Source organism: Quercus lobata, chromosome 9, assembly GCF_001633185.2.
Source record: "Quercus lobata isolate SW786 chromosome 9, ValleyOak3.0 Primary Assembly, whole genome shotgun sequence".
Classification (NCBI taxonomy): domain Eukaryota; kingdom Viridiplantae; phylum Streptophyta; class Magnoliopsida; order Fagales; family Fagaceae; genus Quercus; species Quercus lobata.
In genome coordinates this window covers 12,845,057-12,863,026 of record NC_044912.1, presented here as the reverse complement: position 1 = coordinate 12,863,026, position 17,970 = coordinate 12,845,057, and the positions used below count along the sequence as shown (strand labels likewise).

Genomic DNA, 17,970 nt, shown 5'->3' with positions numbered 1-17,970 from the left:
CCACACCATCCATGTGTACTTATAGCCACATGACATTTTTTATGAATCATGTAACTTAATTAAATAGTACATGTGTTTTTTTTTTAACCATCCTATAGTGAGTTTTATAAAAATTTATGCAATCCAAGTTTGGATAAAAACATTGCTAATTTTTTTTTTTTTTTTTAATCTAAGGCTAAGGGTTTAACGAGAAATGCTATGTTCATAACAAATCCCAAGTGGCAGGTTGCTGTTGTTACTGGGCAAAAAATTAAATTCAGTGGTGAATTCAAATTAAAAACCTGTAACAACCTGCTATCTAAGACTTGTAATGAAAGTGTTGTGAAAATGTTGTGAACGTAGAACTTCTTTATTATTAACCAGTAGAATATTTCAAAATTTGAAAAAAATAATTCCCTTGACCAAATCCTCACCATAGTTAGGGAAAGTTTTTGTTTTTTGTTTTTTGTTTTGTTATTGTTTTAATAGGAGAAACCTTTTTTTTTTTGGTTAAGCATCATTTCTGATCAATAGGTTTTTGATGTAGGTGGAAATTGAACCTCAAATCTCTTATTTAACCATAAAAAACTTTACCTGTTGAGCTAACTGAAAGTTTGAAACCCACCAAAAAATTAGCAAACTTGACTAAGTCAAGATTAACAGAACAATTCTTGTCTTTTTACACATATTTCTCAAATATCCTACTAATGAAAGGACAAAAATATATGCAATTCCTTAAATTACTCAAGGAAATTTGATTTAATTATATAAAAACATTGACCAACTATATAACTGAAACGATAGAAATTACATAACTGAATTTAACTGTTTATTTTATTTTATTTTTTTTAATTTAAATTTTTTACAAAAGATAACATTAAACATCTAATATATAACGCCTGAAAAGTGGTACCTAACTTTTAACCTGACTCTCCATTAAAACTTTCTGTTAAAAAAAAAAAAAGGGTGAATTAATTTATATATAAATGAAGTTAATTCTCTGGGAAAAAATAGACACAGAATACATGATTTTCTCTATGACCATCCCAAAGATAGATGTGACGCAGATATCCTTCCAGAATTCACTCCCACAACTCTATAAATTCCCTTTTAATTTCTTCTACAATGAAAATCAATCTTAATTAAACATTCTCTTCGCCCTTCAGTCTTCTCACGACATGGGGCTATCTCTAAAGTTCAAAACCAATGTACGTTTTCCACGAACTCCTAGGTTTTCTTGCTTTGTGTTTTTTTTTTTTTTTTTTTTTTTTTTTTTTTTTTTTAAGATAAAAATTCTACTCTAACCTAATCTAGTGTATATGTGTGTGAAGCTCATTCTTAGAAATTTGAACCTTGACCCTTGCCCCCCACACCCCACAAGCTCTTATATTTGTGGAGTGACCATTACACCAAGAGTGTTACATACACAACATTTTCACAATAAATCATAAGTGGTATTCTGTTATTGGTTGTTACTGAGTGGGCAAAAATGTAATTTCAGTGATGTGTTCAAATTAAAAACAATAACAACTTATATACCATATATGATTTGTTGTGAAAGTTTTATGAAAATGTTGTGAAAGTAATACTTCTCTTTGTACTTTTATTTATAAATTTTTTTTTATGATTTTCATAAAATAAATGATAATTCACAACATTTTCATAACAAATATCAGGTGGTAAAAAAATGATAATTCACCACTGGTAGATTGTTTCTTACTGTTATAGTGGGTAAAAAAATAATTTTAATGATGAGGTTCAAATTAAAACCAGTAACAACCTATCGCTTAGAATTTGTTGTGAAAGTGATATGCATCTTAGCATTTCTTCCTTCTTATTAAAGGGAAATAAAACTTGACACGATAATTGATAACAATTGTACAGGTTCTCGCAGCGATTGTGATCTTGGGAATGCTAAGTTTAAGAGTCGCAGAATGCAGTTTACATAGCCAAAAATTAGCGTATCAGGCAATAAATTGTCGAAAGCATACTGCAGTTTTGACTGATTTTGGAGCAGTTGGTGATGGAAAAACATTAAACACAAAGGTTTTTAATGCTGCAATTCGTAATCTAAGCAGATATGCATCGGATGGTGGGGCACAACTTATTGTACCACCTGGAAGATGGTTAACTGGAAGCTTTAATCTCACCAGCCATTTCACCCTTTTTATTGAAAAAGGTGCCGTTATTCTTGGAACACAGGTATATAGTTTGTTTGTTTGTTTTTTAACAGTTTAATCGTTTTGTTAGATGAAAAAATTTTGGTTGCAAACTTGTTTTGAGCAAAATAATTAAAAGAAAATAAGTTATTTCAAACACCCTAATAGTTGAGGGGGCCCATTTACATTTTTCCTTTTACATGAAATTTGAAAACAGCCTCACATTTTGGCCATGAAATTAAACCAGAACCATTATAGCATGATAATTGAAAAGCAAGGAACTGCTAAAATCAACTTGTCATAAAATGTATTGGCCTTTACTTGATCCGAAGCTGAAAACAAGGGAAAACACTAACTCAAGTTATTATTTGTAGCTGACAAGAGCCTTGTAGCTCAACTGTTAGCCAGTTTTTTGTGTTTTTAACAAATATATCTAGATTTCAAATCTTTATTTCGGTTGTAACTAGCCAATTATCCATATATATAGTTTGTAATTAATTACCACAAATAGAATTTAGGTATACACTAATTATAAAAAAGTAAAACTATTTTCTTTGATTATTTGTTTCTCTAACCATCGTTTGCTATACTCATGTGTGATCAAATGGTCAGGATGAGTCACAATGGCCTCCTCTTCCTGTGTTGCCTTCTTATGGAAGAGGAAGGGATGCACCTGGTGGACGGTTAAGCGCTCTAATTTTCGGTACAAATCTCACTGATGTCGTAATCACAGGTAATTATATATTAATCAGAACTCTAATTTTTTTTTAATAATTATTTTTGGCTTTAACAATGTCTAATGGATACCATTTGTAATGGCATTATATTAGGTAACAATGGCACGATTGATGGCCAGGGTTCTACTTGGTGGACGAAGTACCGTGCCAAGGAATACAACGTGACGCGACCATACATGATTGAGCTCATGTACTCCAATCAAATCCAGATATCTGATCTCACTCTACTTGACTCTCCATCATGGTTTGTCCATCCCATCTACAGCAGTAATATAATAGTCAAAGGGCTCACAATCATTGCATCAATTTATTCAGCTAATACCGATGGTGTAGACCCAGGTATATATGTTTGGCACTTGTCCTAATTGCTTTGATTAATGTGAGGTTGAAAGGTTAATTACTTATTCCCTTGCCATTCACCTATTTTAAGGACTAATGATAGAAACACAACATTTTTTTCTCTATATTTTTCACCTATGGTAACAATTTACGATTGATATATCATCATTTTCACATGACATCGATCATTGACACTGCTGAGTTTTTGTTTCCAGATTCATGCTCAAACGTTCGTATCGAGGACTGCTACATAGTCTCAGGTGATGACTGCATTGCCGTGAAAAGTGGTTGGGATCAATATGGATACAAAGTTGGAATTCCTACACAGCACCTAATCATTAGAAGGGTTACCTGCATTTCTCCTTTCAGTGCTCTTATTGCTCTAGGCAGCGAAATGTCTGGTGGAATCCAAGATGTTAGAGCTGAAGACATCACAGCCATTGATACCGAATCAGCTGTCAGAGTTAAAACTGCTCTTGGAAGAGGAGGTTATGTCAAGGACATCTATGTAAGAAGAATGACCTTGAAGAACATGAAGTATGCTTTCTGGATGGCAGGCAATTATAATCAACATCCAGACAATAACTTCGACCTGAAAGCAATTCCAGAGATTAATGGAATTAATTATCGAGATGTGGTGGCGACGAACGTTACTTTTGCAGGAAGACTTGACGGAATTACGGGTGATCCCTTCACTGGAATATGCATTTCTAATGTGACCATGACTATGAATCTGAAGGAAGATAAACTACCATGGAATTGTACTGATATTGCTGGAGTGACAAGCAAAGTGACTCCTAAGCCATGTGCTTCGTTGCCTGAGAAGCGAGGTGTGAATTGTGTCTTCCCCACTGATAGGCTGCCCATTGAAGATGTTCAGTTGAAGACTTGTTCTTCCGCGTAATAGCTTCCTAATAAGTTATTCTTTTTGAGGAAAAGCTTCCTAATAAGTTACAACACCATATATGTACTTTGTACATGCACATTGACCACACGAATAATCACAAAATCTATTCCTTTTTGAAAGATTATTTTCTAATGATCAGTTGAAGACTTGATTTTTTTAAGAGTGAAATGTACTTTGGTTTTTTTTTTGGGTAGCAGAGAGTAAAATATACTTTATGTTTCAAACATGCTGGTTCACCGGGAAATTAAGTGAATAAAAAATAAGGCTTTTTTATTTATTTATTTCGTCTATGATCCATTTAATTACCCCCAAAAAGATAGAGAACCAATTAATAAAGCTCTGGAGGGCAAGAATTAAGGGTGACAATGTTCGACCCAACCCGCGAACACGACACGAATCCAATACGGGTTTTTTCGAGTTAGAGTTGAGCCTTAATGGGTTTGGGTCATAAACGGGTCGACCCGAAAGCGACACGATAAGAAACGTGTCATAAGCGGGTCAACTCGCGTAACCCGCAATAGACATGTTTGACACGCCAATTTATTTGTGTCAACTCGAAATGATCCACTTAACACAACCTGTTTAACTCGTATAACAAATAAATATTTATTTTATTTTAGATTTGTCAAATACCTTTTATATCCAACATATATTTTAAATTTAAAAAGAAAAGTGAGTAATTACAAAAATTTACAAGGGATATAATTGGAAATTGAAACTTTACAAATCCTAGAACTACTAATACTTTTGTTTTTTTTTTTTTTTTGGCATAGAACTTGCACAAATGAAATTGGATGAGCTTGTGGAAGATGTTATGAATTTGGACATCAACAAAAAATCTATGGATGATAATCGTGGTCATAGTTAGGATTAGTCTACTGTTTGCTCAAATTCTTTCAATATTAATACTTAGTATTTGGCGAGTTCCAAGGATATTATATTTTTGTTGAACTATGTTATTTTATTTTTATTAAACTTTGTTATTTTGAATTTGAGTTGAAGTGTATGCACTTTTTTTGGAATGTAAAGAACTTATTTCTAGATGAATCTTATATTTTTGTTGAACTATGTTATTTTAAATATGGGTTGAAGACTTGAAGTGTATGCACTGCTTTTTGGGATGTAAAAAAAATTATTTCTAGATGGATGTTATATTTAATATTATACAGGTTGAAAAGGGTTGTGTTACATTCTTGTCAACCCAACACGACTCGTTTATTAAGCGTGTCAAATGGGTTGGATCAGGTCAACCCGCCTTATTAACAAGTCGGGTTAGGGTTGAAGGATCGGGTTAGGGTTGAGCCATTTAGTCGAATACCCCTACCTTGACATGACACGAACCCGACATGCTAACCCGAATTGACACCCCTAGGCAAGATGACAAAGATCCATATGAATTTTGCAAACACAATGTAGTTGATTGATCTTTGATGAAGCTCCATTAACACATCATAAATTCAACATTAAATTAATATGTAAATATGACACAACAAGAAATTAATTGAAGGAACAGTGAACTTGGTTCATGAAAAATGAATATCGTGATAAATTCACACAATTAGTATATTATCAATGACATTTATAGTTTATTATTAACACTATAGTGTGTATATATATTTCAAAGTTTTCCATCAATTACATGTGTTTGTGATTAGTTTAAGATAAATTATACAAACCTCCCTTGAGATATGGGGGGCACTAGAGGAGGGAAGGGGGCATGGGTTTTAAACATTCTCCTCCTTCCTCTTTTAATTTTTACAAAAAATAAAAGTATATATAATTTTTCTTATTGGCCCCCCAAAAAAAAATTATGTTTTTGCCAATGTCTAGGGAAATGACACTCGATCCCAACCTTTAGGCAGATAACATTCCCCTCTGTTGAAATTTAAAGAAAAATACACATTAGTCCTTATATTAAAAGTAGTAAGGTGGTTAAAAAAAAAAAAAAATTCCCTTAACCAAATCCTAATCATTGTTTTCCTTTTTTTTGGGGGGGGGGGGGGAAGGTGGTAAAAAATTGTTCATTATCACCAAACCGTGGTTAGGGTTTGATCAAATGAATATTTTCAAATTTTAGAATATTTTGTTGCCATAAAATAGCAAAATAATGGAAGTTGTAAACTTATCAAAATTTTAGGATGGATAAATACTCTTAGACACATATTGTACGCACAAACTTATGTGTAACAAGTTGTGTGTAACAAACACTATCCTTTTAGAAAGAAAAAAAAAAATTTAACTTCTCATTACTATAATAGTCATAAATTATGTGGATAAAAAAATTATGGAATAAAAAAATAATAGTAATCAAATTGATAATTTCTCACCAATCAAAGCAACGCAATCCTCTTCTCAAAAAAAAAAAAAAATCAATGCCATATTTAATGCACTCATCATTGAAATGAATCATTCATCCCTGTTAAAAATTAATCATGCTGTGATGAAAACAAATAAGATTCTAGGTCGAATACTAATAAAAGGACAAAATTTGTATACAATTTCTTAAATTACTTAATTACATTTAATTAAATAATCACATTAACCAATAAATTACATAGTTATTTTTTTTTTTAATTATTGAAACGACAGAAATCACACCGTTGAATATAATTGTTTTTTTTTTTAGATAAAATTTTTAGTACTGAATTTCTCAAAATAAATAATTAATTATAACAATTAAATTTCATAAAAAAATCTAATATATCTCACATATCTAAAAAGCGAAACCTAAAGTTTAGACTTTAGACTTTTAAATTGACGATTTTTTCTTTTTTCTTGAACCCACCTGATGACCAAATGCATGTGGGCCCATAAATTTGAGATGGATGACCTTTTTTTTTTTTTTTTTTTTTTTGAGATGGATGACTTTAATTCAATTTAAATTCCATTTCCAAAGAAAGTTGGATGCAAATAACGCAACGTTCTTACCTTTATATATGGTATCTTGAAAGATTTCAACATAGAAAGTTAATTACTAATTCTCTGCTGTCAAAGGCTCTTAAATTTTTTTTTTTTTTTTTTGGTTGTAAAGAATAATTTTTATTTATCATAATTCGGAGTTTTTGCATTTTTTAATCACAAAGTTTCAATTAATTGAAAACGTAGTGTTACACTGATAAATATAGGCATTGGTAGGATATTTACAACAACAACAACAACAAAAAAAAATAAAAAATAAAAAATAAAAGGTCTTTAACAACCACTTGATAGATTGACTACCACTTTATGTGAACCTTGAATCATACAATAATTTTTGTAAAGTCTCTAATCCGAATTCAACCAATGTGCCTTCTATACAATCTAACAAAATTGTTGATATGCCACCCCTTAAAAAAGACAAAAAATAATAGTAAGGCTTAAATATAAGAAAAACAACAAACATCAAAAAGAAAAAGAATAGATGGAAAAGAGAGCACCACTTAGAATACATTCAAAGATTGTAAAATTCATAAACGCAATTCTAATCACAAAGAATACTAAAACCAAAACATACATAAAATGAGGTTGAATTAACGGTTTATTCATGGAAATTTCAGATTATGTAGTACTTGGAGTAATTAATTAAAGTGATAATGGAGAAAAAGAAATAATAATTTTTTTGGACATAAGATAGAAATTCTACTCTAACCTAATCTAAGTGTATATGTGTGTGTGAAGCTCCTTTCTAGGGACATGAACCTCGGACCTTGCCCCCCATACCCCACACCCCACACCCCACAAACACTTATACTTGTAAAGTGACCATCACACTAAGAATATGCGGTGAAAAAAGAAATAATTACTTATTTAGATTATTGCACAATTTTTTACTCATCAAACCGACCATAATGAATTGTATTTCTATCTCTCCATTAGTGTCTATTGTCTACCACTACACACCCTTTAACTTGCTTTCACAATTCATTATTTAAATTATTCACTACTTTAATTAATTAATCATAAAAAAAACCCCAAAAAAAAGAAAGAAAAATAAGATAAGATAATGATATGGATAGGATAATGATACAAAGTAAGGAAACCAATTATAAACCAAATACAGGAAAGCAAATACGAAAGAGCAACTCATAAAAATAAAAGCAAATGTCCATAGGCTTTCTCCTTGTAGTAAAGAAAAACAAACATAATACTAAGCTTTTAGAAACAATGAAGAAAAGGCAAAGGCGTAATGTACCAAATTCAACATAAACCAATTGCGAAAATCTCAACAATAAACATGTTGCCATGGCTATGATTAAAAACTTTTAGAACTTTTCTAATTTATATATTTTTAAATAAAAAAACCAAAATAGAAAAGAGCAATATACATTGACATACACATACCATTAAGCATGAGCAAATAGAAAAGATGATGATAATGGTGGAAATAAGATTAACACATAATTGATAGAATTGGGAGAACTAAGGAAGAAACAAACTAAGTTTGAAAACCAATGAGTGTGGTCTGATTTTGTAGAAAGTGTTTTACATGATAGTTAAAGAAGCATTTTTACTAAATTTTGCCCCTACTTAACCCTAGGGTGTAGGGGTATTTTGGACCCAATAAAAAAAAAGCTATTTGAAAGAATTTATATATATATATATATATATATATCTGTATATATTAAGCGGATGTCAGGGACAAAAAAGTTTTACTTCTGACAAATGAGATTTATGTTGGGTTGGGGGCCTAAACTGAAACTCGACGATGAGCTTGATGCACGACCCAAAGGCTATCGGTGAAGATCCAAGGAATTCACTATATTTTATGCCTTGGGCCTGATGGAGACTGACAAGAGTGGCCCATAAACACTCCCTACAGCAAACACATCAGCATGGTTAAAAAACATACTATAAGAAATAGCCCAGCAGTAAAATGTTTCTGCAGAAAATAGCCTAGCAGTAAAGTAAGACTAAACAGAATAAACTTCCAGTTGTTAGCTATTTCACAGATTAAGGTAAGTATCCACATTTTCAAACTCAGAATCCGTTAGCTCTGGAGAAGAGTCTTCTAATACAACAATAAAAGGGAAAAATTCTATAGTAACAGTTACATCATAACTTTCAATAGTAAATGAATAAGTAAATATCATGAGTTCCATTATAACAAATAATGAGAAAAACTTAGTGTGAGATGAAGGGAGAGAAAGAGATCCCAGCTAGCGCAGCGAGATCATTATGGTACAAAGGCATGCTTATGAATATAGTAAGTAATGAGGAATATTTTAGGTAGTATGAATAGAAAGAGAGAGTGTGTATAGTAAAGCTACTGGGGCTTTCTGCTGGGGATAGATAAGTGTTTATGAGAATAGAGTTATGAGGAGTGGTTGTGAGCTAGGAGCTGGGGAACTCAGTTTCTAAGCTTGAAACTAAGAACTCAGTGACTTTTTCAGAGCTTGGAGAAGGTTTAAACAAAGAGGTTAAGGAAGAGTTCTTTCTTGGTGTGTATCTTCCTCCCCCTGAAGCATTAATGGAGAGTTCCCTTTATATTTGGGTTTTTAGGGGGTAATTAGCAAATAATCTCTGTTAAATCTTTCTCAATCTTTAGAAAATCCTTAGAGAATCGTTCCTAGGATTTTAGCTAAGAGTGGTAAGCTCAACTTTTAGAAGTTGTTTGCTATTTTGGGTAATAACAGTTGGGATTCTGATTTAGCATTGAATGCTGATTGGCCTTGGCTGATGGGATTAAAACATGCATTAGGCTAATGATCTTGGTTATGCTACTGCTAGAATTAGAGCTCCCTAGGGCAAATTGTATCACCCCAAGGCAGGTGTCAATCTTGGAGCCCTTGCTGGGAACTCTGCTGGGATTCCCTTAGTGCCTTCCAAACCACATTTTCCTAAGTTTTCCCATTTAAAGTTCATGTGCTTGGTTCATGAACCAGAGAATACACGTTTTTAGTATGAAAATGAATTAATCTTAAGTTTTTTCAGGAGCTTTAATGGCCTAGTCATGGCTGCTCTTGGTTCTTGATCGGATGGGTTAGAGAAGAAAGAAGGGACAGTTGGCTGAAGCTTCCCAACTTTCTGTCACATCACCTTCAACTTTATGTCACATGAGAAATGATGGAATTTTAGCTTGTGAAGGAAGGGTTTAACCCCTAATGGACATGTGTCATCTTCTGATCTGATTGGACAAGTTGGGACTTAATGGGAATGGGCTCCAGTTGTTTAGTTGTGCTGGAATTTGGCTGGTCAGCTCACGTGATCTCCAGCTGCTGAGATTTGTGTATAGGTTAGGCTGGCTCAGCTGGGCATTGTAGTTGAGCTTCTTTGGGCTTAGTTATCCCTACAAATTGAATAGTTTTGCCATAGGTGATATACATGAGCTTTTATAAATCTTGTAAGAGAGGTATTTCTTGAGGGATGAGTAATTATATTTCCCATGAGTGAGGGATTTAGTATATGTAAAACAAGAAAATAATATTTGAGTTTTGTAAGTATGTGCCAAAATAGCATTTGGGCTTTTATAAATAGTTGCCAAAATAGATTTGGGTTTTGTAAAATAAGTGCCAAATTGGGCTTTATAAAATAATGCCAAAATAATATTTGGGTTTCGTAAGATTTTTTAAAAATATTGTCGTGTAGCAACAGGCTTCTAAAGGTGTCATATTGTAACAGGCTTTAGAGGTGTCGTATCATAATGGAATTTAGAGGTGCCGTATTGTAACGGACTTTAGAGGTGTCGTATTGTAACGGGCTTTAGAGTGCCGTATCATAATGGGCTTTAGAGGGGGGGTTTTGTTGGGCTTTTTTATGGAGATAGCATAATTTTGTGGTCCAATTTTGGTAGCAATATGGTGAATATTTTTGTGAGAACCCAAGTTGGACAATATATGGGATATAATGGGTAATATTTGTGAGAGGGCCCAGGGCAATTTATGGGGCTTATATAGGGAATGGAGCTTAATAACATGGAGAATATTTGGGTAATATGTATCATGGTTTTGAAACCCAGACCGTTTAAAAAACCGTATAAAAGAGAGGTTCAAGGTTTTTAAGGTCGAACCGAGGTTGAACCATGATGAAGTCATAATTAATTGAATAATTATTTAAAATATAAATAAATATATTAAATTAGTAAAAAATGAAAATTTAACTAAAATAGCTCTATATATATATATATATATGTATGTATGGACACGATTTGTAACGATCCGTAACAGTGTTGGGTTCGCACTTAAAAAGGCCCAAACAATATCACTTATAGAGCGTGGGTTTGAAAGGCTAGGCCTTAGTCATCAGACGGTGGGTTTTTCGTGGTGTTCGTACATGGTTAGGTCGGTTTCGCCCTAGGAGTCTTTCTCCTGGAGGCGGGCTGGGAGGCTCTGGTTTTTTGCCATTTTTCCCAGCCCCTCTTCTGGATTGCCCACCTTTCCTTTTATACTAGCATATGTTCTTTATCCTTCGTCCACGTGTAGGATCGACTTTTTTAGGACTGATACTTGTCCCATCAGCCCATATCCAGAGTGGTTGGGGGTGGTTGTAAAAGCTGGAGAGTGTGGCTCTGTCAGGTGCAGAGTATTGAATGGCAATAAGGGCAGCTTTCCCGGGTCGTTTACACTTTCCAGCGTATCCTTCTTTATTGATCTAGATATTTTTAGATTTTTTCCAAGCTGTTCCTATACCCTTTTTGCCCTTCCTTTCAGTGAGACCTCGGACATGCCGAGGACTAAATCGTCCTCGGCTGTGCCCCAAGACTATTTTGTACTCGTATTACCGAGCCTGGGCTATAACCTTCCTTGGCTCGGGCCTTGGGCCCCAATGAATAAACGGGCCAGGGCCTCAAATCATTGGACCCCATAATAGCCCCTCAAAATCCTGCTGTCCGACCACTTGGTTGGAGAGGAGGGTTTTGATAATGCTAAGCCTTTATTACGGCTCATTTTAACTCTATCCTTCATTAATGTTGGTGTCTCTTCATCTACCCAGGAAACATTCTGGGTTACGAGACATTCCTCTGAATTCATTCATGACGCGTTCTTGCCTTTTGATTATCAAAAAACGCGCCTTTAAAGATTTCCCTTTACGAGACCATTCAAATTGGACGGTATTTGACGGTGTGGGGAAGTGGAACGGGTATATTCTAGTTTACAGGTTTTCTTGGAAATTTGGAGAGATTAAATACCTCTTGTTTTGCCCTTCATATAAGAATAAAGGCATGAGGTTATTTCTTTCATATAGAGACCCTTTTAATCCTTCTGAAACCAGAAACCCTTGGCCACCTCCAGAGTTTACTTTATCTGCTAGTTACACCTTAAATTGTGATACATTCAAGATAGGAGTGAGTAATGAAGGAACCATACCCTTCTCAGAAATACCATGTTTTTATAAAGCTAAAAATGGCTCGGTCAGGGCAGGGATGGCAGAGACTCAAGATATTTCTCATCCTCCTTTCAGCCAAAATCCGAAGCAGGGGCTCGTCGCGTCAAACTTTCGGTGCGACTGAGTTGGGGTCAACCATTATCAGTACCAGCCACTCTTTCATGAGCATAGCCAACATGGCATCAGCGTGTTAGGAGTCAGGACTGACATAGGGACTAAGTGCCCCTACTTCTTCCTCTTTTCGTTCATTGGTGCCTCATTTTCCCTTTCTTTCTTCTTCTTTCCACCACCAGATCCATCCTGGTACTTTTCCTTCTTCCTCTTCTTCTCATCCTTCTTTCTCTTCTTCTCCTCCTTCTTTCTCTAAAGAAGGTCCTCTTCTCAATATGAGCGCTACTGGGGCAGAGTTTGGAAGGATTTCGGAGACGAGTTTAAAAAGACATCTGACTGTTTATTTGTCTTATTGTTGTTGTTTGTTTGTTTGTTTTTTTTATTGTTTTTGTAATCCACCTTCTGTATAGGCTTGTTTAAGCCCTTCTTTGTACGTTGTAATACCTCTTTATATTAATAAAAGTCGTTACTGCTTTATTTCACATGCTCTATCTCTTTATTTCTGAAATGGTTATGCCGTGAATAGACATACTATCTTGTGAATTCTTTTTATTTTTACACTTCGACTGATGCCTAGGACCGAAATCCTAGTTAATAAAAAGATCTTACTCTGTGTTTATTGAAACTATCCGACTTAATAATACTGAATCGAACAAATGGTTATGCCGTGAATAGACATACTATCTTGTGAATTCTTTTTATTTTTACACTTCGACCGATGCCTAGGACCGAAATCCTAGTTAATAAAAAGATCTTACTCTGTGTTTATTGAAACTATCCGACTTAATAATACTGAATCGAACAAATGATACTTAGGGCTGAAACCCATATTAAGAAGAAAAAGAAAGGATATTATGATGAGCTTATTGGGGCGGTCTGGCACAATACCTCCGACCTAAGAGCACAATACTTAGGGCTGAAATCCCTTATCAAGGAAAAATGGCGCTATTATGAACTTACGAGTGCTGTTCGGTACAATAATACCGACTTGAACAAATGACACTTAGGGTCAAAACTCTCGCTAAGGAAAAGATATTATCATGAATTTAATAGAGTTGTTTGGCACAATAATGCCGACCTGAAAAAACAACACTTACCCCAAAATAGCCGAGATGACCACTGAATGCTCGGTGCGGTGTAGGAGGTAATCATCCGAAGACATATAACCCAAAAATGAACAGCCCCTACAGGTTGCCGAGTAATAAGGCGTTTCACCATCTTCCTAATAACTTTCGTAGCTTTAACCCCTTCTGGTACTTGACCCGAGGATTGAGCAACTTAGAATTCTTTTTAAGTAGCTGATCTTTCCATAGGCTTGAGTCTGAGAACCATGCAATACCTTGGTTCTGTCCAAAACTTGATAGATACTTAAGTAGTTGGTTTCCCCATAGGTTTGAGTCATAGGACCATGCAATACCTTGGTTCTGTCCAAAACTTGATAGATACTTAAGTAGTTGGTTTCCCCATAGGTTTGAGTCCGAGGACCATGCAATACCTTGGTTCTGTCAAAAACTTGATAGATACTTAAGTAGTTGGTTTCCCTATAGGTTTGAGTCCGAGGACCATACAATACCTTGGTTCTGTCCAAAACTCAGTTTTGATAAGTAGTTGGGGGAATTAACCGCTCGGCTATGGCATAAGACCTTGGTTTTTAGGGGAATTAGCCCCTCGGCCAGGCCCCTAGAACCATCTGCGCGACTGACGTTACGAAGCGCAGTCCCTAGTACAGAAACATAGCCCCTAGTGGAACTTTACACTAGAATACTACAACCGGCTGTTAGAAATGACAAGGGAACTGTCTCGTTCTACCGCCTATGCCAAAACACAAGCCTTCCCCACAGACGACGTCAATTGTATGGACACGATTTGTAACGACCCGTAACAGTGTTGGGTTCGCACGTAAAAAGACCCAAACAATATCACTTATAGAGCGTGGGTTTGAAAGGCTAGGCCTTAGTCATCAGACGGTGGGTTTTTCGTGGTGTTCGTACATGGTTAGGTCGGTTTCGCCCTAGGAGTCTTTCTCCTGGAGGCGGGCTGGGAGGCTCTGGTTTTTGGCCATTTTTCTCAACCCCTCTTCTAGATTTCCCACCTTTCCTTTTATACTAGCATATATTCCTTATCCTTCGTCCACGTGTAGGATCGACTTTTCCAGGACTGATACTTGTCCCATCAGCTCATATCCAGAGTGGTTGGGGATGGTTGTAAAAGCTGGAGAGTGTGGCTCTGTCAGGTGCAGAGTATTGAATGGCAGTAAGGGCAGCTTTCCCGGGTCGTTTACACTTTCCAGCGTATCCTTCTCTATTGACCTAGATATTTTTAGATTTTTTCCAAACTGCTCCTATACCGTTTTTGCCCTTCCTTTCAGTGAGACCTCGGACATGCAGAGGACTAAATCATCCTTGACTGTGCCCCAAGACTATTTTGTACTCGTATTACCGAGCCTGGGCTATAACCTTCCTCGGCTCGGGCCTTGGGCCCCAATGAATAAACGGGCCAGGGCCTCAAATCATTGGGCCCCACAATATATATATAGAAATTTATTTTGAAAATAAACATTTTTCAACCTAAGATTTATGATGAATTTATTATAGAATTAACATTACTTTAAATATTAATCCAATACAATAATTTATTGTATAAATATTATAAAAATATTAAGTAAAAATATCATTACATTAATTTCTAATCTAGAATATCTACGTCCACATTATTTTTACAACAAATTATAAGTTAATTCAAATTTGAACTTATCATTAAGATTACTTTTTTATTCCAACAATGACAACTAGTAACAACCCACCACTTAAAATTTATTGTGAAAATATCGTTCTCTTTCTAACCCAATACAAATTTAAAATCTTTTTCTTTTTATTCACTCCATTCACCTGCCACTCTAGTGCCAAAACACATCACTTTTTTTTTTTTTTGGGTAAACCATGGAAAATGCAACACATCACGCTTGGTCATCAACTTTCCTTTTTATTATTATTATTATTATTATTATTATTATTATTTATTTCCCCAAGGCTTCCATTTCCCAAAGTTTAATCTACACCACACCTTTAAAAAAATCTCTACACCAAGTCAGCCTTTTACTTCTACATATTTTTTCCTTCTTTCGCCTTCTTAACCTTCATTTCTTTCGTCACTCCAACTTCCCAATTCATACCTTTTCCTTTTTTAACATTTCTTTAGTTTTCTTAAACCAATTTACGCAACATCTAGATGGAGTTGAGGTAGGAAAACAAGACAGAGAGAGAAAGAGAAGAAGATTAAGAAGAAAAGTTCGGGATAGATAACAAACGAGAGACAGAGCTAGCAAGATAGAGATGATGGGATCTCAATATTTTCAATGTTTGATAGCATCTCATAGTGGTTGAAGCTTCAACCATGGTGATAAGGTGCTGTGAACTTCTAAATTTTTTAAATAATTTTTAAAAAGCATTGATCTGAACTGTGAGAACTATTCAAGGTTTTCAAATTCGGGCGGTTCAACCGTGGTTTGAATGGTTTCGTGCTTTTTGTGCATAGAACGGTTCTGGTGGTTTAAAGAACCGTGTTAGTGAGAGGTTCTCGGTTATCCCGATCAGACCATACGGTCTGGTCCGGGTCTGAAAACCATGATACATATGAGGAATATTTATGTGGGCTTAAAATAGTTTATGGACTTGTGTGGGTATTTTTGTGAGTGGGCTAATGAAATTAAGGTCCGAAAATTTGTATCTCAACAGAGGACTCAGAAAGTTAGTTATTGCTTTTTTACTATCAAAAATACCCCTAAACTAATTAACCAACAACTTAAAAATGAGGTTAAAATAGTAAATTGACAAAAGAAAGATAGTTATTACTTTTTTTACTGTCAAAAATACCCCTACCTAAAACTTAAAAATGGGGTTAAAATAGTAAATTGACAAAAATAATAAATTCATACTTTTACGTTGAAATGTCTTCCTACTTCTAATAAATTCCTACTTCTACTCAATAGCTTACAAAACTCCCCACGTATTTACCTTCTCCAGATTTTCTAAATAGAATTTCTCATGAAAAAGAAACGTGTATACTAAAACTTCCCCACATATTATTCCTAATTGAAATATATTTTTTGTTAGTTGCATATCAACAACAAACGCATAATACTCATGAGATTTTCATCACACCCCTAGATTTTTTTTTTTTTTTTTTTTTTTTGTGATTCGAAAATGTAGAAATCCCAAATTATAATAGATGTAAAGTATTAAAATTCACCCAAAAAATAGAAAAGTCTCTGAGCACGTATACGTGCTCAGAGGCTAGTATATATAAAGCAGTTTTATCCATTCATGTTAGCAAAAAAAAAAAAAAAACCTTAGAGGAAGAAATTTAGGAGTAGCTTTATCCCTTCACAGTAGAAAAAGAGAGTGAAAAAAAAAAGCAAAGAGACGTGAGGGAGTAACGTGCAAAGTGCAAACTATATTTTTAAAATTTAGTTAAAATTTAGAAGTTTTTAAATTAGCAATTTTACATATATATATATATATTATTTAAGCTTTACAGTAAACTTGAGGGTATTTTGAGTGTCAAAATTAAGGATATCAAATAGGGAAAATCTCTTAATCTATACTATTATTTAAGGGGTTTCCCCTATTTGGATTCTTCATTTTTTAGTTCAAAAATGCCCTTACACTCCTATGTTTAAGTAAAGACAAAACTAAAGGACAATCCGGTAAAAATGCAACTCTAATTCTCACTAAAACCTTGCCTAAAAAATAAGATCACTCTCATATTAATTTTTAAATTGATTTATACACTTATAAATTAAATTTTCAAAATAAAAATTATATATATATAAAAAAAAAAAACACATTTTTTTTTCTACAAAATAGGACCACTAAAAAAAAAAAGAAAGACTCATCGCACATGTGAAGCACGTGTGATGAGGCTAGTAGATTATTTAAGCTTTATGAACTGGTAAATTTTGAGGGTATTTTGGACATGAAAATTGAGGATCCCAAATAGGGAAGCCACTTAAATAGTAGTATAAATTATTTAAGCTTTACAAACTGGTAAATTTGAAAATATTTTGGGCATCAAAATTGAGGATCAAGGGGAAGCCCCTTAAATAATAGCTAGCCTAGATAACAAATTTTATCCCAAAAGTGAATTAATTAACAGCGACAAAAGAAATGAAAAAAGTTTGCTATTTTATTTTTCTATACTGGACAATCCCATAGATATGTAAGTTAGGGGTCCTTCTCCAGTACCCCCTATATTTTTAGTGGGTATGGTACCCACACAAATCTCAGCCATTAAAACTATGTTGTTTTAATCTTAACCGTTAATTTTAGTTTAGTGGGAAACCAATTACCAATAGACCAAGTAAACATATAAAAGCCAAAAAGAAAAAAGAAAAAAAAGAAAAAAACTGTATTTCCTCTTCTCCAGCCTTCTCCTGTCC

General features: G+C 34.2%; 1 protein-coding gene across 1 annotated transcript; it reads left to right on the top strand.

Annotated features, from left to right (window-relative positions):
• Window positions 1–1,126: 1,126 nt before the first annotated feature.
• Window positions 1,127–4,314, top strand: LOC115960799 (probable polygalacturonase). The gene is made up of 5 exons (XM_031079789.1): window positions 1,127–1,187; window positions 1,864–2,181; window positions 2,751–2,871; window positions 2,969–3,214; window positions 3,430–4,314. The coding sequence occupies exons 1-5, from the start codon at window positions 1,158–1,160 to the stop codon at window positions 4,116–4,118; spliced, it is 1,404 nt and encodes a 467-aa protein (XP_030935649.1). The 5' UTR covers window positions 1,127–1,157; the 3' UTR covers window positions 4,119–4,314.
• Window positions 4,315–17,970: the final 13,656 nt, after the last annotated feature.